Source organism: Thunnus thynnus, chromosome 12 (genome assembly GCF_963924715.1).
Source record: "Thunnus thynnus chromosome 12, fThuThy2.1, whole genome shotgun sequence".
In the NCBI taxonomy this organism is placed as follows: Eukaryota; Metazoa; Chordata; class Actinopteri; order Scombriformes; family Scombridae; genus Thunnus; species Thunnus thynnus.
Window position 1 is genome coordinate 2,388,463 of NC_089528.1, and position 21,716 is coordinate 2,410,178.

General features: G+C 41.6%; 1 protein-coding gene across 1 annotated transcript in view; it reads left to right on the forward strand.

The window, feature by feature from the left end:
* The window catches only part of LOC137193589 (junctophilin-1-like), a 56,112-nt gene that overhangs the window by 19,049 nt on the left and 15,347 nt on the right, over positions 1-21,716 (forward strand). The window contains exons 2-4 of the mRNA XM_067604816.1: positions 1,218-1,977; positions 14,757-14,875; positions 21,433-21,711. Coding sequence (XP_067460917.1) covers positions 1,218-1,977; positions 14,757-14,875; positions 21,433-21,711 — 1,158 coding nt within the window. The remainder of the gene's footprint in view (positions 1-1,217; positions 1,978-14,756; positions 14,876-21,432; positions 21,712-21,716) is intronic.

Consider the following 21,716-nt stretch of genomic DNA (forward strand, 5'->3'; position numbering starts at 1 on the left):
TATTAGCACCTTTGTGTGTGTGTGTGTGTGTGTGTGTGTGTGTGTGAAAATCAAGATATGTTAGTCTGATTATGTATTGGCTGAATGGAGTGGCAGTACCTGACGAATACAGGAAATAAGCTTGGGTGGTATCACAGTATTACGGTATAACAGGGTATTTACAATTCTGGAAGGTATGATTTTCAATACCGTCAAAAATACAGACTCCAAGTAAATCTGGAATACACCTGGAGTTTATGAAGAGTAGTTGAATGCAACATGTAATCCCCCCTCTGACTCTGCAGGAAGTGAAGACTGCAGAAGCAGTGATTCAAAGTTTGCATCTCTGCTGAAAACTTTAGCTAAAATATGAGATATTCGTGTCTTGTTATGTTTGTGGTGAATGAAACTTGCAAGACTTTTCTTAGTTTGAGCTGTTATTCATCTGCTGGCCTTCAGTAAGTTTGTTCCTGACATGTATTCAGCCGTTTCTCCGCTGTGGTACCAGATGAACGGCAAGAGACAGTTTAATTGTTTTATCTCTGAATTTTTGCCTTGAACTTCCACTTAAGCGCACATATTCTTAATGTATTTTCTGCACAGTTGGCGGTTTGCGAGTTGCATTGGGTTCAGGTGGTTGATTGATGCATATTTTTGTGGGTCAGGCGGTGCGGATTGGCTCTTATAACGGGTCGGGTAGTTGTAGGTATTAAAACACCCCGATCTGCACATCACCACTAGACAAGGTCATACATGCTACAATGAGTTCTATCACCAACAGCTGAGTTTTTATGTTTTGGTGTTTGTTTTTGTAGTATGAAAGTATGAAAAAACAAACCACCCAACCCTAATGGGAAACACTTTAAACACATCATATGCAGTTTCTGCTGCTAGGGGTCTCTCAATCAAAAGTCTCCTCCTCTCCAAAACAAACAGACCCGGTGATTAAAACAGGTAAAAACACTAAATAAAGCAGTTTCACATAAAAAAACTAAAAAAAATTTTCATGGTCACACAATGAGCCTTGCAAATTGAAAATGTTCAACTGCTATCAACTCAGATGGAAGCCAGTGTCTCCAACAGTCATACCACCTACATCATGTTTACACAGGAAACAATGGAGGTGGCGACTGCAACGGCTCACTGTCTAAAAGTACCTTTTAATTATTTCTTCTGAATTTTTTCAATTATGTATTTAACTGTTGACTGGTCTCTCCCTCCCTCTGTTGTTGCTGCAGGTACATACCAGGGTCAGTGGACTGGTGGGATGCGTCATGGCTATGGTGTACGTCAGAGTGTCCCATATGGTATGGCCTCGGTCATCCGCTCACCTCTTCGAACCTCGCTGGCTTCCCTCCGCAGTGAGCAGAGTAACGGCACAATACTGCGTGACAGTCTATCTGACAGCCCTGCTGGCACACGTGGTGGCTTCGTACTCAACTTCCACTCAGATGGAGAAGGTTCAGAGAAGAAGAAGGGCCTCTTCCGCCGTGGCTCTCTCTTTGGCAGTCTCCAGAGACTGCGCAAATCAGACTCTCGCTCATCGATCTCCAGTAAGCGCAGCTCAGCACATAGTGACACCACCATGAGTCGCATCAGCTCAAGTGATGCCAATTCCACTATCAGCTTTGGAGATGGAGACCCAGGTGATGACTACCTGCCTCTGGAAGACAATGTGGATGCCACCACCACTGAGTCCTACATGGGCGAGTGGAAGAATGACAAGCGCAGTGGCTTTGGTGTCTCAGAGCGCTCCAATGGCATGAAGTATGAAGGCGAGTGGTTGAACAATAAGCGCCATGGCTACGGCTGCACCATCTTTCCCGACGGTACTAAGGAGGAAGGGAAGTACAAGAACAACTTACTAGCCCGGGGTATCAAGAAGCAGCTGATTCCACTGAGGAACACTAAGACCAAGCAGAAGGTGGATCGAGCCATTGAGGGAGCAGTAAGAGCAGCGGCCATCGCCAAAACCAAAGTGGAGATAGCCATCTCCAGGTAATATTGCTGTCAAAGAGTATATTCACTAAAACCCTCTCCCATAAGCAGTGATTGTCCAGTCATAGCTTAGCATGTTACTTCCAAGCCTAGGCAGCATATCATTCGTTCATCAATGAGGTTACAGGTCACATTAAAAAAAAACGTTAAACGGTTCACATCTAGCACATCCTCTGTGTAGTATTTTGTCATCGTGTCAGTAGTGGAAGCTATCAGAATTTGGGCTAAAAATAGTAACTCTGTTCTGCTCTTTTCTGAATTCTGGGAAGTATAGAAACCCCAGCCAACATTACCCAAGATATTGTTATGTTAGCTGAGCACAGATGTTAAAGTGGGATTTGGTAAGTGGAGCAACCCTAAGATCCAGTATAGCGGTACAGTGGGGAAAAATGCGGAAAAATTTGTACTATGAGCTCTGATCGACTTATTTTCTTTGTGGACAGGCTATGTGATCAGCTGACCTTCTTTTAAGCACCCAGTTCTTGACGTATTTGGATACTGGATCCCACTGGTCCAAAGGAGGCCCAACCAAAGAAATTAACATCAGTGCTGAGACCTTGTTGATTTGTAGTTGTGTCTGTAGTGGCTGAAAGGAAGAATGTGTGATGATGTATCGTTCAAAGGAAGAGCTGGCGAAGACCTTATTTTGAAGACGTTTATTAGACGATGGCCATCGGGTCCATTCCATGTACAAAGATGGTCTGGGCACCGTACCACTGTCGGTGCATAGCTTATATAGGGTTACACATCTGTATCTTATCACATGAATACCAAAGGTTCCCCATGGGCATTAATTCAATTAGGAGCCATCCGTCAAGTGATTGACAGCTACCTCACAACATATTATGTATCATAACATATCACATCTGGAACGGCTCCAGATGTCACATGTCCAACACCCAAAATCGGTAAAGTACATAAGGTCAGATAAAAGTCATACTAACAGTGGCATTATTATATTGTTCATTTCAGAGAATCCTCTTTCACAGTCAGCACTGCTAACAGACAAGACAAAACACAGACAAGCAAAATAAACACTACTAAACTAAACACAAGTGCATTTACTTAACAAGCAGCATCAGGTCCGTTGAGCCAGATCTCCTGATGATGTCACAGAGTTATAGACATATCCATTCGCTGTGATCACAAAGAACCTTTCAGTTCAGATCAGGCTGGGTCTTTGGTGACTGAAACTCTGTATTCACCCAGTGTGCAGTCCTCATCCTGGAGCCATCAGACCTGGAGGATTAGAGACCTGAGTGAAGGGCACTGCTGATGGTCAGAGGTGATGATGAAAAGGCTTATTAGGTATCTGCTGTTTCTGGAGCTCCAGCTGCAGCTACTTCATCCTGCTGTTTATGACTCTGCTTTTACCGAGAAATCATATAGGCCCAATCACAGAAATAAAGTACATTTATACATTCACAAACATACCTATCAGTCCTGCCGCTCCACATGCTGCCTCATAGTTGTTCAGCAGCTGACAGACCCAAACTGCACTGATTTCAGATAGAGAAAGGCAGAACTAAAGAAATCTGGATTTACTGAACCTGTAGCCTGTTATCAAAACACAGAAGACAGACAAGATTAGGGGTAGGGTGTAAGCACGAGAGAAATTCAATAAAAATAACACATTTCAGTGTAAAAGGTCAATGACTTAGTTAAATCTCAGTGTGTTTATGTATTCCAGAAAAGGAAAAACAAACTAACTCTTCTGGTTTGTGTCAGTATCAGTCTGGAAAGATTCCAGATCAGTTTCTGACAGCTCAGACAATCCATCATCCATTTTCTTCTGCTTACCCAGGACCGGGTTGCGGTGACATTGATTGAGTAAGGAAACCCAGACATCCTTCACCCCAGTAACACCCTCCAGCTCCTTCTAGGGGATCCCAAGGCGTTCCCAGGCCTGGAACACCTCCAGAGGGAGGTGTCCAGGAGGCATCCTAACCAAGTGACCAAACCACCTTAGCTGGCTCCTTTCGATGTTAAGGAGCAGTGGCTTTACTCGAAGCTCCCGCCAAATGTCCATGCTCCTCACCCTATCTCTAAGGCTGAGCCCAGACATTCTGAGGAAACTCATTCCTTTTGGTAATGAGGACACTCATTTCATCCACTTGTATCCGTGGTCTCATTTTTTCAGTCACTACCCAAAGCTCATGACCATAGCTGAGGTTGCGATGTAGACTGACTGGTAAATTGAGAGCTTTGCCTTCTGGCTCAGCTCTTTCATCACCACAACAGTCTGGTACAATGCCCACACTACTGCTGATGCTGCACCAATCCACCTGTCAAGCTCATGCTCCATTTTATCCTCACTTGTAAACAAGACCCTGAGATATTTGAATTCCTCCACTTGGGGCAGCAACTCACTCCCAACCCAGAGGGAGCAGTCCACCTTTTTTCAGCAGAGCACTATGTCCTCAGATCTGGAGGTGCTGACTCTCATCCCGGCTGCTTCACATTTGGCTGAAAACCATCTCAGTGCCTGCTGGAGATCACGGTGTGTTGAAGCCAACAGAACCCCATCACCCATCATCTGCAAAAAGCACTCTCCTCCCCTGGCTGCGTCTTGAGATTCTGTCTAAGAAAATCACAAACAGAATCGGTGACAAGAGACAACGTAGCCCAACACCCACTGAAAACAAGTCTGACTTACTGTCGAGAATGTGGACACAGCTCTCACTGCAGTTATATAAGGACTGAATGGCTTGCAGCAATGATCCTGGTACCCCACACTCCTTCAGCAATGCCCACTCGGTGCCCCAAGGGACATGGTCGTAAGCCTTCTCCAAGTTCACAAAACATGTTGACTGGATGTGCAAACTCCCAAGACCCCTTAAGTATCCTTGCAATGGTGAAGAGCTGGTGCACTGTTCCACAGCCAGGACAGAATCCACATTGTTCCTCCTGAATCCGAGGTTCGACAATCAGCTGGAGCCTCCTTTCCAGCACCTTGGCATAGACTTTCCCCATGAGGCTGGGTAGTGTGATCCCCCGATAGTTGGAGGACAGCCTCCAAGCCCAATTTTGAAAATGGGAACTGCCAGTCCACAGGCACTGTCCCCGATCTTGATGCAACACTGAAGAGGCGTGCCAATCATGACAGCCCAACAATGTCCAGAGCCTTAAGCATCTCAGGGCAAATCTCATCCACACCCGCCACCTTGGCACTAAGGAGCTTTTTGACTACCTCAGAGACCTCTGCCAGGGATATGAGTGAGGTTTCCTGCGAGTAATCCAACTCTGCCTCCTCCATAAAGAGCATGTTGGTCAGGTTCAGGAGATCCTCAGTTTTCCTTCCACCGCCCAACAATGTCCCTTGTCAAGGTCAGCAGTTCTCCACCCCTGCTGAAAACAGACTATATCCCGTTTCCCCTTCCTGAGTTGCCTGACAGTTTGCCAGAACTTCTTTGAGGACAACCGAAAGTCCTTCTCCATGGCCTCCTCGAACTCCTCCCACACCCGGGGTTTTGCTTCAGCAACCACCTTAGCTGTCTCCCTTTTGGCCCTTCGGTACCAATTTGCTGCTTCAAGAGACCCCTGGGCCAGCCAGCCTCCTTCACCACTGGTGTCCACCAACGGTGTCTCAAGTTGCCACCCCGACAGGGACCTTCCAGACACAACTCTGAACAGCCGTCTCCACAACTGAGTTCCTGAGCATGGCCCACTCAGATTCAATGTCCGCAACAGGATGCAGGAGAAATTCCTCCAGAGTTGGGAGTTGAAGACCTCACCGACAGGTGCTTGCTCCAGACGTTCCCAGTCCACCCTCACTACTTGTTTGGGTCTTCCAGGTCTGTCCAGCAGCCCCCCCCCCGCCACCAGATTCAACTCATCACCAGGTGGCGATCAGTTGACAGCTCTGCTCCTCTCTTTACCTGAATGTCCAAGACATGCAGCTGTAGATCTGACCTTATGCTTGAACATGGTCTTTGTTATGGCCAATCCATGGCTAGAACAGAAGTCCAGTAACAATGCACCACTCAGGTTCAGATCAGGCACACCATTCCTTCCAATCACGCCCTCCAGGTTTCATCAGTTTTTTGTCATTGCCCATGTGAGCACTGAAGTCCCCAAGCAGAACTATGGTCTTGCCAGGCCATGCCCCCCACAGGACCCCACCCAGAGACTCCAAGAAGGCCGGATACTCCAAACTGCTGTGCGATGCACATGCACCAACAACAGTCAGAGTCTTCCTCCCAGCAGCATGTAGTCGCAAGGAGGCAACCCTCTTGTTCCACAGGGAGAACTCCAGCACTGCTGCACTCAGCATCCCCACACCTGCCACACCTGCCTGGCGCCTCTCACCCTGGGCAACTCCCAGGTGAGAGGGTTCCACATCCCTAGAACCAGTTTTTGAGGCCTGCAGTCATCTCTGCAGGTGGTGAGTCCACAGGGTGGCGACTCCATAATATGCCTGGCCCCATGGGTCAAGGTCCGGCAACCAGATGCTCGCCGGCAAGCTCCACTCCCAGGCCTGGATCCAGGAGGGTGCCACAGTCTCCCTCTTCTGGGCGAGGTTCCCTCACACCTGAAATGCTGTTTCATTGAGGTCTATGAATTATTCTTGGTCTGGACGTCACCTCAGCTCAGACAAGATGCAGAATTTCCACACAAGTAATTTATAGAACTTGCACTTAAAATATCACTGAGCCGTGTTTACTGTTTATGGTGGCATCCTTTGTTTATCTGAATCAGTTTATCTGTCTGACTTCATCAGAGACCATAATGCAACAGTGGTTTACTGTCAGCCACAAATACAGGAGACAGAGCAGTATGGTCATTTGTTGTTGTTCATTGTTATTACCAATTAATATTATCAATGTTATGGTGTGGAGAGATGATCAATAACATTAAGTTATGAGTATGACAAAAATTCATAGATAAAATAACATTGTCTCCTACCGTTCATCCAGTTCCACAGTGGAGAAACAGCTGAATAAATGTCAGGAACAAACTTACTAAATGCCAGCAGATGAATATCAGCTCAAACAAAGAAGAGCCTTGCGGGTTTCATTTACCACAAACGTAACATAACACGGATATCTCATATTTTGGCTAAAGTTTTCAGCAATGTTAGTCTTTGAATCACTGCTTCTGCAGTCTTCAATTACCACGGAGTCAATGAGCGTAAATATGGACAGGCCATTGCAACCCGTATTGTGGTCGGAGGGGGGATTACACCTGAGAGTTTAACTGGATTCTCATGTTGTACCCCCTCACACCGCACCCTCTGATCTATAGGCAGCAGCCAGACCCTTCTCCATGAAAATCAGATTTATTCGGACAAAACAAGACATTTGAGGACCTCATCTTAGGCTTTAGGAAACAGCGATTGACATTTTTCACCATTTTCTGACATTTTATAGACCAAACAATTAATCAGTTAATCGAGAAAATAATCAACGGTTTAGATAATGAAAATAATAGTTAGTTGCAGCCCTATTTTTTTGGTAGTAAGTCAGCCAATTAGAGTTAATATGGGAATGGTGCTTTTTTCATGTGACACTTTATTTAGCCTGAATTTAGTTACAATTATGATTCGAGAGCTACTGTGGTAGCTAATTAATAATTTTCAGAGATAATTATGAATTATAAAATCAAGAAATTATTAATATGAATTAATACAGGGCACCAACTGTTAGAGAGCCTCACAGGGGGAAACCAACTGTTGGATCTGTGAGGAGCTTGGCTGTTTATTAGCAATAATTAATAATTAACAGAGATAATTATTAATTATATGGCCCCGTCAGTGCTTGGACACTGACAGGGCCGTCCTCGCACTCTGTCAGCGGGTTTGATGGTAAGCTGTTCCTCAGCGGCGTGGCAGAGAACAGCAGAGTTGACTTAGTTGAATAAGAGCGGGGCAGAGAAGTTATCTGCGTCTTTGTGAAGAAAGCAGCGGTCTCTCTCAGATCCGGTGATTGTGTTCGGTTTAACATGGGCGAAGTCTTGTCTCATCCAGCAAGGGGAGAATCTTGCAGTCGGTGAGGGGAAGTACACATGCACGGGGTTACATCCTTTAGTAAATTGGCTTATGAAGGGAACAGAGCTTCCCCACAGAACAGTTACAATGGAATGGTGATGATTTCTGTGTGCAGCCGGTACTTAAAGCTGCAGTGATGAGACAGCTGTGTCACCATAACTTCCTCTGGTGTTGGAACATCTCTGCCAATTAGAGACGAAAGTTTCCGGATTCAACACTAAGGTGCGAACTGAGCAGAGCATGCTGGGGGATGGAGTCCATTTGGGAGTCCATTTGTTTGACTGGGCGCCCTTCCTTGTTCTCAGGCTTTGTGACTGTATGCAGGCCTGCCTTTGTCTTATGCACATGGAGTATGAGGCCCAACAAAACCATACAATTTACATATCTATATATTACTCTTCCCCTCACGTTGATGGCAGTGTCACAGCTTCTCATACCCAAGAAATCTTTTAAGAATCATGTTAAATTTATATTTATAACTCTTTGCTCTGCATATGGACATACACTATAGAGTTTAATACAATCATAGTATGTTTTGTATATGGTAGTCTATTACTAAACTGTTGCCAAAAAATATGTAATGGTGCATCTTAAAGCATTGTTCAATTGTTGTGTGTTGCAGCATGTGTCAGAGGAACTCTGCTGTCTGTAGGTGGACGTGACACAGAGCTCATGTTACAGCTACACAAACCCACCCATTCTCAAGCTAAGCAGTGTATATCGGAACTGTGTAACGAGGCCGTCACTTTTAATTCCATTTGATCTGTATTGATCTATCCTTCCACATGTGCAACAGGCAGTGCGTTGTACTCTAACGGTAGGGGTTCAGAATATATGATCCTGATGTATTGCATGCTCTGTTGCTGTCAGAAAATTCAATTATTGTTGCTCTCTTGGCTCATGCAAAATGAAGGAAATTAGCAAGCAGGGCGGAGCTGATAATCATCACACCAAACCATCCAAACCAAGTAATGTGCAGATGGTTTGTGGATTTGACACCATAGTGGAAAAAAAATTGTACATTAGATAAAGATGAGGCTGTTTGCTGACTTTGTAAAATGCAACTACCTTTCACTAACATCACCAAATTCAAAAGTCACCTGTTTGCTTGTTGAAGTACAAGACAGTGGAGGCTTTCAATGAAATGAATTTGTTCAAACGCAACAGGCTGTGTGAGCAGGAGAGGACTGACTTCTCTGTTAGTATAAACGGAGCTGAAGTGGTTAAGCCACATTAGCCACCAGCACAGACAAAGGTCTCCTGCATACTTTTTGCAGCAGTACACTTTCTCACGCAAGCAGCCACAATCACTCAATTGCGTGTGTTCCCAGCATGTGCCACTTGAAATCACAAACACTCCAGTTATGCTACCTGCACATCCTGTTGATGATTGGGTGTTGGCTCTTGTTTGATTGATGGATTGTTTGGGCTATGCGACCACATTTGGAAGTGTGTAAAATAAACATCACGATGATGCTGGTTAAATAGTTGTTTCGTTAAAGGACAGGTTCACAGTTTTTCAAGTCTGTCTTAAAACAACAGTCAAGTGTTCAAATGAACACTGAAACATGTTTTTCTTGTTGTAATCATTCCTCCTGTTCATACTGACCATTAGAAGATCCCTTCATAATGCACTTACAATGGAAGTGATGGGGGACAAAATCCACAGTCCTCCTTCTGTGCAAAAATGTATTTAAAAGTTTATCTGAAGCTAATATGAAGCTCCAGCGTCCACATGAGTCAAATCAAGTCGATATCTTTCAACATTACAGTCTTTTTATTGCCAAAGTCCCTCTTTTTGTTGCTATACTTCCACCGCAGCTCAACTTGGAAACACTGTTTGGGGAAACAGAAAGAGGGAATTTGATGCTAAAAAGACTGTAAATGTGGCAGTTATCCACTCGATATGACTAACTCAGACCGCTGAAGCCTCATAGAAGCTTCAGATCTACTTTTAAATGCATTTTTGCACTAAACGTGTGTGTGGACTAAATCTGTGAATCTGCGTGGACACACTGTGGATTTTGTCCTCCATCACTTACACTGAAAGCACATTTGAAGGGGATCTTTTAATAGCCAGTATGATGAGGGGGAATGATTACAGCAAGGAAAACCTCTTTCAATGTTCATATGGACACCAGACTGTTGTTTGTGAACATATCCTTTAATCTCTGGGAATGCCATGCATAAAGGAATCTGCAGGTTAACCTGGTTTTATGTCGACCTTCCATGTGGCTTTTGCAGCTCAGACTACAGTGTTGGAGTGTCATGGCGACTCCTGTAGGGATGTGAGTGCAGTGTATAGCAGAGGAGATTGTTGGGTCCTTTAATATCTGTAACATCTGTATGTGTAATATCTGTAATATCTTGTGACTTGTTTATTTGATGATTATGTGTTACTGAACAGCCACACTATGCATGGGCACAGGAGACAAAGAAATGATAACACACTTGCAGATCAGTGTACACAGGCTCAAATATACACAGACATGCTCAGACACTCTAATCCTCAGCAGTAAGAGCTGCTGGTAGAATGTAGGAAAGGGGAGATGGAGTCTTTGAAGGTTGCAGTGCAGCCATAGCTGACCAGTGCTGCTCAGAACTCAGGAACGTGTGGAAGGGTTTCAGCTTGCGTCACTTTTCCCGTCATCTGGGCGAATGACAACAAGTGAAGGAAAAAAAAGACAGAGATAGAGAGAGAACAAAGAGAAAACAGAGAGAGAGAGAAACAGAGAGAGAGAGAGTGGATGAGAGAGAGAAGCAAGTAGGCACATTCTTGGCCAGATTGCAGGTTTGTGTGTATGTAGAAGTGCAAGCATGTCTTACCTGCGTGTGTGTGTGTGTGTGTGTGTGTGTGTGTGTGTGTGTGTGTGTGTCTGTGTGTGTTTGTGTGTTTGTGCGTGTGTGTGCATGCGTGTCAAAAGTAGTGCTTGTCTAAATAAGGCCAGGGAGGAGGACGCTTATCAACAGCTGACAGGAATAATGTCTCACACTGCCCTCCGAGCCCCAGCCACATACACACAAACACACAAACACATACACACATACTCTCAGTCGGTCAGTCAGTAGTGTGCTTTATCTGGTATCCTCCTTGGTCAGTGTGGTAGAACTTTCTGAACTGTGTTGTTGACATGGCTGACCTTTAGACCGGTGCTTCCCTGATTTTGTTTCTGTTCTAATTGATTTCACTAAATAGAAGTACCACAGCCGATATATTACACTATAACTAACTTTATAACTATAACACTTTGAGTGTCATCAATTGTACACATCTTGCTTGTAACCAGTCTAACAGTATAGTGTTTTTTTTAGTTTGGGACTACAAACAGGGGAAGGTGTCTTTAGTAAAATATTTTTTGAGTTTCATATCTTGTCTGATGATATCGGTTTATCTTTAGAGATAGTGTAGCTCAACTTTTTTTTTTTTGAAACATATTGATGAATGAAATTAATGAAAAATCAGCTTGTCAGTTGCTCTCTGGTGCTCAAACTAAGTAATGATGACACTTTTTCTAAATGACTATAAATCTGCAATAGTTTGACATTTTTTATTGGCCATTACAGTCTCCTCATCACTGATGCTTTCATCTCTTCAGTGGAAGCCTGAGTGATGTTTAAGTCATATGTTTTTCATGTACAGATGTCACTTGTTTCGTTTGTCTGCTTTACCGCTGCGTTACTATGGTGTTGTCATGGCGGTAAAAGAGAGGGCTACACTAGATAATTATAGACGCTAGTTGGCAGCAGAGTGATTGAATCCTGTTGACAGGATTTTCAGATGATCCCCCTTCCAACCTCAATTTACTGCAGCGTGGCACTGTTCGTATTTCCGCTCAATAACTCCACCAGAAGTGAAGCAGCTGCAGAAGCAACTGACTGACTGCAGTCAGCTATCTTCATTGTACCTTAGCACTGCACATGCTGTAGTTTTTTGTGGCACTTTATGTTCGTCATGTCTTAATTCAAGGCTCCCTTGTCATGTTGTTTGTTTGATAATGCTCCTGTTACATCTTAAAAGTTATTATGTGTTCATAAAGACTGTTTTGTGTACACATCTAGTAATTGTTTTAAGTTAAATAGTGTAACACTAATTCTGCTAGCTTTGCTATTTTTCTATGGGATTTGTACCAATTGTACCAATATGTTGTTAGCATCATACTAAGCTTTTATAGCTTTTCATACTAAATCTTTTCATACTTTAAGCTTTTCATACTAAATCTGCTCAACATTACAAAGGGATGCCCAGCATTAATGTTACATTTGGCTAACTTAGTTGCAGTTGCTGTGAAACGTTGAGGCATCTTGCTATCAAGTTAGCATTAGCTGCATGTTACTTGTAATGCTGGCTATTATTTACTGTCCAAACACACCACCCATTCAACTTTAAAAAGTACAATATGGTTGTGGAAAACAGTAGCTAACAACGGGATGGCCAAATTAAAATTACTTTCCTTTTTCATAACCTTAGGTAGTCAATGAAGCACGTTTTTTCAATAGCAAAAGAGAACATGACAAAACATTTATTAGCCTAAAGTGAGCTAACACTAATGCCAACTCATAGTACTTATAAGCACCAAACTCAGCTAATAATAAACAAAATTTCAGTGTATTTTGTAGAAACTTTTAAAGTTATCTGGCTAAGTGTCTGAACTTGCTTTGTGGAGTGCCATTATCATGGATGTTTTCTGTCTTTTAATAAATGCTGACAAATACTTTATAGTTACACAGAATATATATGGAAGATGCTAATTAATTAATTGATGAATATTCAATACAGTATATTAGGGCAGCGTATTGCTGTCACACCAGAAAAGGAAAAATGGATCTTAACCCGAAGAAGCTGGTTGTTTAACAATGAAGACAACAACTCCCATGATCCCACACTACTTCACACCGCCATCACACTCTGTCTTTTGTTATTGTTTTGATAGAGAGACCCCTAGTGGCAGAAATTACATTTTGTACGTTTAATCAAATATGTAATCAATAACGCAGCATTTATCTGGCTGTTTTGTTTTTGAGGGTACTGTTGGACATTTCAAAGTTTTACCTGTTACACTAATGTTTACCAAGTAGGCTGCTTCAACATGAAGCAGTATAACTGTCTGTGCTTGAGAGCTGGAGGTGCATGTAACGTTAATGTTTATAACCATAGAAAAACACAGCTTTTTATTATCTGCCAAGTTTGTTCAAAACAGGCCTGCTCCTTTTAAAGCTGTTACCTGTTGATGAGTTCCCACAGAGAACTATGAGTACAAGACCTGTGTGTGTGTGCGTGTCTGTGCATGTTTGACGTTATAACAAAGTTATCACAGTATAACATGAAACATTTTATAATAAGTTATTACGTTATAACATCAATACGCTTCCGTAGTATATAACTTAAGGTATGATTTTACCCAAAGAGTAGCATGTTTCACCTACAGGACTCATGTTTTAATGCTGTTGTTCATCATTTGTGATGAACAACAGCTTCAGAGACTGCTGACAGCGCTGTCAGTCAGAGAAATGATCGCACTTGGCACACTTGGACGGTAGAGGAGGAGACAGCAGAGACGCTGGTATGTGTCTGTTTAAACAGGAGTTTAGCTGCCTTCCCTGCATTTAAGGCCAGAGCTGAAAGCGTTGAAGCTCGGAGCAGGAAACACAGTCACTCTGCTGTCCTCCACTTCCATTATCTCGCGCCAATTCATTTTGAAAGAGTAACGGCCAATGGGGAAACTCTTAACACTCAGCCAGCCCACCAATGGTGAAACTTCATCACTCACTCACGGACAACCGTGGTTATAGGGTCTGTGGTCGGTCTAGCCAAAAAGTCTGCGAATCACTTGCTGCTTGTAAAGCTGCATAACTCTTTGTACACAGTGATGATGAATGTATCAGCCTTTTCGCAGCTGGACAGTCAAAGGACACTGTTTAGATACATTCTAGTGAGTAAATCAAACTCAAAATAGGGGGTTAAAAAGTTTCCAGTGGAAATTTGCACCTTTGGTGTCATGTGCTACAAGTACATACGCAATGCCCAGAGGGAAGAAAGTGTAGAGTGTAGCCATAAGCCTAGCAAGCCAACAGTCAGTAATGGATGAAATAAAACTAAAATCAAATATAGCCTCGGGCTGGGTTAATGTCTCAAATTTGGCAGTACTAGCTGGGTTCAGTCAGGTCATCTCTTAAAGATGTGGGTACGGGCGGAACTCTATGCTTCACTGTTTCATTACCTTTGTGATGGGATAAAATTGCATCATGGGATGAAATTGCATTTGAACCAATCCATTTTGATCTACTCCCCCTGAGTGATTTGATAACTGAAACAGTTTCCAGCACTACACAGAGTGTGGAGTGCTGGAAAACAAATACATTGGAGTTTTCTGACACTACTCATAAGTTTGAATTATTTTAAAATATTTTTTACTGGTTATTGCACTTCAAAAATAATAGTAAATATTACAATGTGGCCCACTCAATTCCCCCCATTTTGACTCTTTCTCTATAAAATAATACCTCTAAGTATTCTAATCTGTATACTCTAGTATGAAACCAATCAACAGTGGCAATTTTACTGTTAACACTAAGAATCATTAGATATCGAGCATCAACACATAGGGAGGTGGTATGGTAGGTGGATGGGTTGCAGTAACAGGTGGTAAGGACAGTCAGGTTATAAAAGCCACTGTTGTCTAAGATATCATGTAAGTCTGTCTTGGCTGTTTCTGTTTTTTACCACCAGGTGTGAACATGTGAGTTTTTTACTTGCTGGATGCTAAACTCACTGAGTATCTATGTGTGTTTGCAGGACATCCCACGCCCGGGCCAAAGCAGAGGCTGCAGATCAGGCTGCACATTCAGCCAGTCAGGATTCAGATATTGCCAGAGCTGTGGCCAGAGAGCTCTCCCCAAGCTTCCATCAGCCAGGTACAGTAACGGCAGCAACAGCACAATAACACAGAGTAGATCAGGATACTGTAAGAGGACAGTGACTCACATAACTTTCAATTTCAGTTAGTTTATTCACTTTTATTGATTTATACTGATTAGTCAATTCATCGTCAGAATAATCGAGTATGATGAAAACATCAATAGTTGCTGACATGTTTACGTCAGTTACAATGCTCACAGTGCTCACATCAGGTGTGAGTGTGTATGTTTGTGTGTGTGCGTGGTTCTTCACAATTAACAATCAAATCAGGAGAAACATTAACAATCAAATCAGGAACCTCAAGATGACTGACACTTGAATCTCTGCTCTAGACCCTCTGAGCCGTAATAGCTGTTTGCTTGGTTTTTTCAAGATTGCGTCAGCTCGTCACTTGATCTTGCCAGTGTTTTGTTTGGATATTCAACAATACATTTAAACATTATGGATGGTACCCGCAAACAGTGCTTTTTTTTGTGGATCCCTCCTGAGGTCTGTACTACGAAGCAGGATTTGAGGTTAGCAAAGTAACTTCAGGTTTAACTCTGGGTTTTCAGGGTTACGACATTGGTTCACTTCTTACCGGGGTTCATCACCATGGTAACTTATACTGAACAGCTAAGCTGCTCTGGAGCAGGTTAACTTCAGAGGATCAGATCACAATCTGTCAACACCCCAACCACTGGCCAATAACATAACTGGAAAAAAAAGGAGTCATCATTCCTACAGGATCCCTACATGGATGAAAGTCCTGAGTTTACAGTGAAATGACCAGCAAAAAAGAGCAATATATACATTTATAGGTCAGTAGAAACACTTTATTGCTCCAGGCTTTCATTTCCACTCTTGTTCTAAAACAGAGCTTCTAATAAACTGTTTACAACACTAAACACATAATGAGGATTTTAGCTGCATTTTAATTATGCAAACTTGATTTTCTCCCAGAGTGACAGCTGACACTGTGGATGATTTTACGCTCTGACTCCATCACCGCAGCTCAGAATAACATGAGACAACTGTGTGATGGTAACTGGAAATAAAAATGAAAGGTTGTCTTTTATTAGAAAAATAATCCACACACTGCTAATTGGTTCCCATGATTATAAATGTAACATTTGGGTCAGATAGACCTCATCAGTCACTTTTCCACTCTTTGCTTCGGTAGCAGAAACAGTCTTTTAACTTTTTATGTGACACGTTCAGAATTGTTCCATCATCCAACTAAACAGCAAAAAATACTCAATCTATACTTAAGTTATATATAATAATTCTTACATGTATTTTAAGCCTTAGCCTACTTTTAATATGTGGAAATTATTTCTAGTGCTTCTACATCTTCTTATTCTGTTGATTGAAGGCTGTTGTTTACATTTCACTTCATTGAATAGAACTTTTTTCTGTACCTAAAACAGAAGTTTTCTGCAGGTACTTGGTATCATTGTTTCATCTCATATCATATGAAGTACTTCATGCATGGTTCTGATGTTTGTAATTAACAACCTTGCCTCTTTCACATGAACGTGCTCGTAGCTGGAAAACCCAGAGTTGACTGAGCTAGTTGATAACCAGCTTTGTAGTACTGGTTATCTGGACGGCCAATGTTACCAAGATAACAAAAAGATATCCTGGGTATGTTGAACTTGGGCCCTGGCTTCGGCCTACATCAGCTTTAAGCCCTGCTGAAATCAGTAGCTGTATGCTTGGTTTTCTCAAGATTGCATCAACTTTCCATCTGATCGTGACAGTATTTTATATTTTATATTCAACAATAAAAAAAAATGTGATCACAATCATTTTTCCCATATTGATCAATATCAATATTTAGCACCATCAGATATATAACATTTGATAATGCTGCCATTTGAAGAGTATCCCGATAATGACTGAAGCCTGAAGAAACCAGAATCTTCATTACTTAAACTTTAGAATATAGTTTATTAACATAAAAAAATAGAATGACATAATGTATCCTACAGTTTCTTACAGTTTCATGTGAAAGTTTTCTGTCAATCGTATCTGTCAACATGGGCCCAAAAAAAGCCATCAAGAGGAGGATTATTTACCATTGTCTATGGTGCATGAGCTGCTTGACCAACAGATATCATCATCACCATCATTCTTCAAAAACCTGATGGCTCAACAAGAAAAAAACTGTCATTCTTCCAAATGTTTGTTGACTCCACCAACTTAAGGGTTGACAACATTTTGAAAGACATATAGGATATTAAATAAAGACTGCAGAACTCTCAGAGCTACATGGATGAGTTAAAGAAAAAGCTTTTTGATAACTGCTAACCCTCTGTCAACCTAACCATCTCTGACAGGTCTCTGTTTGTGCAATCCTCCATTGACAAACTCACTGCTAAATCTGAATATCTAAGTGTCAGTCAAGGAAGAACAATATTCTCATCAGTGGAGTGCCTGATGAGAGAAATGAATCATGGAAAGTCACAGAATCCAAAGCTAACTGCTGGCTGATAAGTTGGAACTTGATCTGAAACTAATTGAGATTGAACATGCATATTGCAATGGAAAATATGATGAGCAATCCAACAGGCCATGGTCAATTGTTATGAAATAACTCAGATTTAATGATAAAAAGGAAATTCTTAAGAAAGGAAAAATCTCAAGGGAATAGTAGCATATTTACGATATGACCAGCTAGTTATTCACTCACCTCCAGATCTCGCACCGCGCCCCTCATGAGTGAACTTGTCCCCCCCTTCTTCCACTTGCAGTATCTGACTCTATTTCAGCTTCCCTTGCTATAGACACTAACCCTGTTTTGGACTCCTTCAAACCAGTCAGTGAATGACTTTGTAGCATTTTCCAACTACTTAAATCTGTCATCCTTCTCTTGTGCTGATCCTGATAATCATTTCAGTGTTTTTAATCAGAAGTTAAATACTTATAGATATTACAATGAAGACTCTTTAAAATCAGTGTGTCTTGCAAAAAATATAAAAGGCTCCAATTCCTTTACACTATTTCATCTGAATGTTAGGAGTATGCCAAAGCACTTGGTAGGCATTAATTGACTACTTTGCCTCACTACCTTTTACAATTTTCTGTTGTAGGTCTTATTGAAACTTGTTAAATGACTCTTAAGTGTCTCTCAACTCAGTAAATGCTTACAATCATGTTTTCAGTCACAGAAAAAAATTCCAGGCCATGCTGTCATTGAGCTGTAATATTAACTCTTTTGTTGATAATCTTTATGAACTACTGATCACCACTGTCAAGGAGTGGAAACTCTGTTTTATATTAAGTGATTTCAACATTAATTTACTGCAACCCAGTTTAGGAAAAATTGTGAATCAGTTATTTTGCAAATGCCTTATATCCCCTTACATCACAAGCCACTAGAATCACTCTATCCATTAAGTAATTGATAGACAATATTATTACTAACTGTACAAGAAAATCCGGAGTGTCTGCATATTCTCTACTGATCACGCAAGGTGCGGGGGCTTGTTCATAGCTGCTTGCAGCTTTAATTATTATTATTATTTTCCTCTTAAATGTTTGCGTAAATTCCTGGGAGATGGTGAATGCGAGAGACATGAGATTTTGCCCATTGATTGGAAGTTGTGTGCAAGTGCTGCCAAAGAAATATGACCCCAATCGGCCAGATGGTGGCACTATAATGATTAACTTTACATTTTGGCTTATAACTTTTGAACTGTACGTCTCACAAACAATTTAGATTTTCTGCCATTTTGAATTTTTAGAAAAACACATATCTTTACCTCCTAAACCACAGGTCTGATTGCTACCAAGTTTTCTGTGGATCATTATTGGACAAAGCTTATCAAAAGTTGCAGAAAGCTTGTTGATGTCCTATTAAGTTTTCAAGATATTGACCAATGGGCTTTAAAAGATCTTGGCTCAGCACATAAATGGACCAGAGTCAACAACCATTGGCCAGTCATCACAAAACTTGCAGGATATGTCCACATAAGCACCTAAAACATACAACACGTTTCATTCCAATCGACCACTAGGAGACGCTGCAAATGACAAAATGGGCGTGGCATAACACAAATCAGACTATAAATCAGAAAACGTTTGCCAATCATTATAAAACTTGCAGAATATGTTTCATAACTTGTTGAACCATGTGTGTAAAACTATTTTGAAATCACCCAATATGGGGCTCCACCAGTTCCAAACACATGCTTGAGCCTGGCTCAAATTTGGCCAGAAATCAATGACAATTTGCCGAAACCAAAACCAAAATTGGTGGATATTTTAATTAAGCTGTTGAAGCTTTCGACTTCTAATTTCTATGGAAATTGCATTTTCTTCTCCCTTTTAGATAGGTCTGTTTTAAAAATATTTATGTCTGTTTGTATATTTGAGCATATACAGCTGTCTTTAATTCCGATGTTAGGTGGGTTCTTTTTACAAGCCCTCAGGGTTTTTTTCCTCCCACCTGTGAAGTTTTTGCTATTGTATATTTCTTCTCATTTTATTACATGCACAAATAAAGAAATAATAATAAAAAACTAAAACTGTCAGTTGACAGGAGGATGTCACAAAAGTCACACTTCAGCCTGCACTGTGTGTAGTTCAGAGCTGCTACCTGCATGAACACTGGTGCTGGTGTCAGCTGTGCGCTTCCTCTGATGTGAGGCTTCATCAGTGACCTTGGGCATTCTGGGAATGCATGGAAGCCATTGACAGCTTTTTGAACAAGAGGCTGAGGGCTGGATTTGAAACCTCAGACAAATGCCTTCACAGTGAAATCATGGATTCAAATTCATGCCGTTTTTACACAGGAAAGCATAGCATGAACATCAGGGAGTGCTCTGTGTGTTGACACAGGAGGTGCTCAGGCACAGTGTTGAGTGTCGTAGTAGTTGAGTGACTGTACTGAGCACATAAAACGGAGAAAAATAGACTTCAAGTGTAGGAATATTATTTGGGTGGCAGTTATGCACCTATAGTTTAAATGAAACATGAGCTGTCTTGCAGCCTGTGTAGACAGCTGTATTGATTGAAATAGTAGCTTATGTTTTGTCAGACGGGTGTGAGACGGATGACTGAAAAATGCTGCTGAAATGCTCCCTGGGTAGACAAAGTGTCAGGTATTGTCACAATTAGCAACACACTATATGACAGTGAATGATAGCCTGAATAATGGCCCAGACCAAAAGTGGTTGGTAGCCAAAGAAATCAGGTTGTGATATGTATTATGTATTGAAGCTCAGTTGTTGTTTACACAGTTAGAACAGCTGTATGCTTTTGTTTTCTACAAAACTAAACCAGAACAAAAGAACATGGAGAACCCACAAGAACACGGTAGAACACTCAAGTTTGTCCTTTAAAGCAAAGCTGATTCTTTCAAGGTGAAGGATTTCCAACAAGTTACAAGGCAAGAGTATTTGGGTCTGGTTTAATAAAGCTTAAGCTATGGTTCAGAAGCTGGGCTGATCAAAGAATTTAGGGGATGAGTCATACCATTTTCGATATGCAGGAATGTTTGTTGCTTCACAGCTATGACAGTCTTTGTTCTGTGACTTGGGCCCGACCAGGCAATTTTCAGTCTGCAGTAAATGGTGATTGTGACTAATGCTAAGTTACAAGGTCGGGGATGATGGAAATAATCATCTCTAAGTCTGTACAGAATGTTCACTGAGTCAGGATACACATACCCTGAGAGATAGAAGCAGGTGATTGAGCCATCTGGTGACTCAAGAAAACAGGTCAGGATGTCACTGAGACTGAGAGAGATCACTACAAGGTTTTAAATGTTGGAATTTAGTTTGCTTCCACATACTACCCAAATATATACAGTATAAGGGCTGCAAATATTGATTATTTTCACAATCATGTATTTTACTGTTTACTGTTTGGCAGAGTTTTTAAAGGAAAATTCCATTTCAACTTGACATGCTGTATTTCCCATAAATATGTCCATTGTGGCTCTATGGATGATGCTAACTTTCCACTCACCAGCTTGTTGAAATTCAAGGACTTGCACAAAGCGACATAGATTGAGGAAAGCTGCATGAGCCTCCCACAAGTTTCCAGATAACCATGATTTTTACATGAATCACTCCAGATATATATATATATATACACGTGTGTGTGTGTGTGTATACAGATGTATATATGTATACAGACGTGGCCGAAAATATGAGTACGCTTCCAGCTTTTTTTTAAACCACAGCCTTTAAAGGCAATAACTGCAGTCAAGCATTTTCTGTAACTCTGAACAAGGTTTTTACACTTCTCCACTGGTAGTTCGGCCCACTCTTCTTGACCAAACTGCTCCAGTTCTCTCAGGTTTGATGGGTACTGTCTCCCAACTGCAGGTTTCAGCTCTTTACACAGATGTTCACTAGGATTCACACCGTCTGAATCTGAGCAAGTAATCTGAGTACAGTTTTATCATAGCTGATATAAAATACTAAGAAAATAAGACCCAAGTTGAAATAGACCACAGTTATCCTTAAATTCAGGGCTATTCACCTGTCAAACATGTTTAAATTGTCTTTGTCATTTTTATGTAAGCATATAGCTTACTTCCTTAACCTTCTTGTCATTTCAGGCCCTGACTACATACGACAGAAGTATAATGAGCCAGTAGAGGTGAAGGAGGTTTCTGAGGAGGATAAAAAGGAGAAATCTCCATCAAGGAGCCCTCATTTCTACCGGAAAGGCACAACACCAAACCAGTCTCCATCTCAGAGCCCAGGTCCTAGCCCTGCTTCTTCACCCACTGCCATACAGAAGATCTTCTTTGGCAGTAAAACTTCTGCCACTGTCGATCCCCCAAAGCCTGCTGGGAAAGAAAACCGAACCCCAACAGCTGAGTCTTTAACTGCAGGTAGG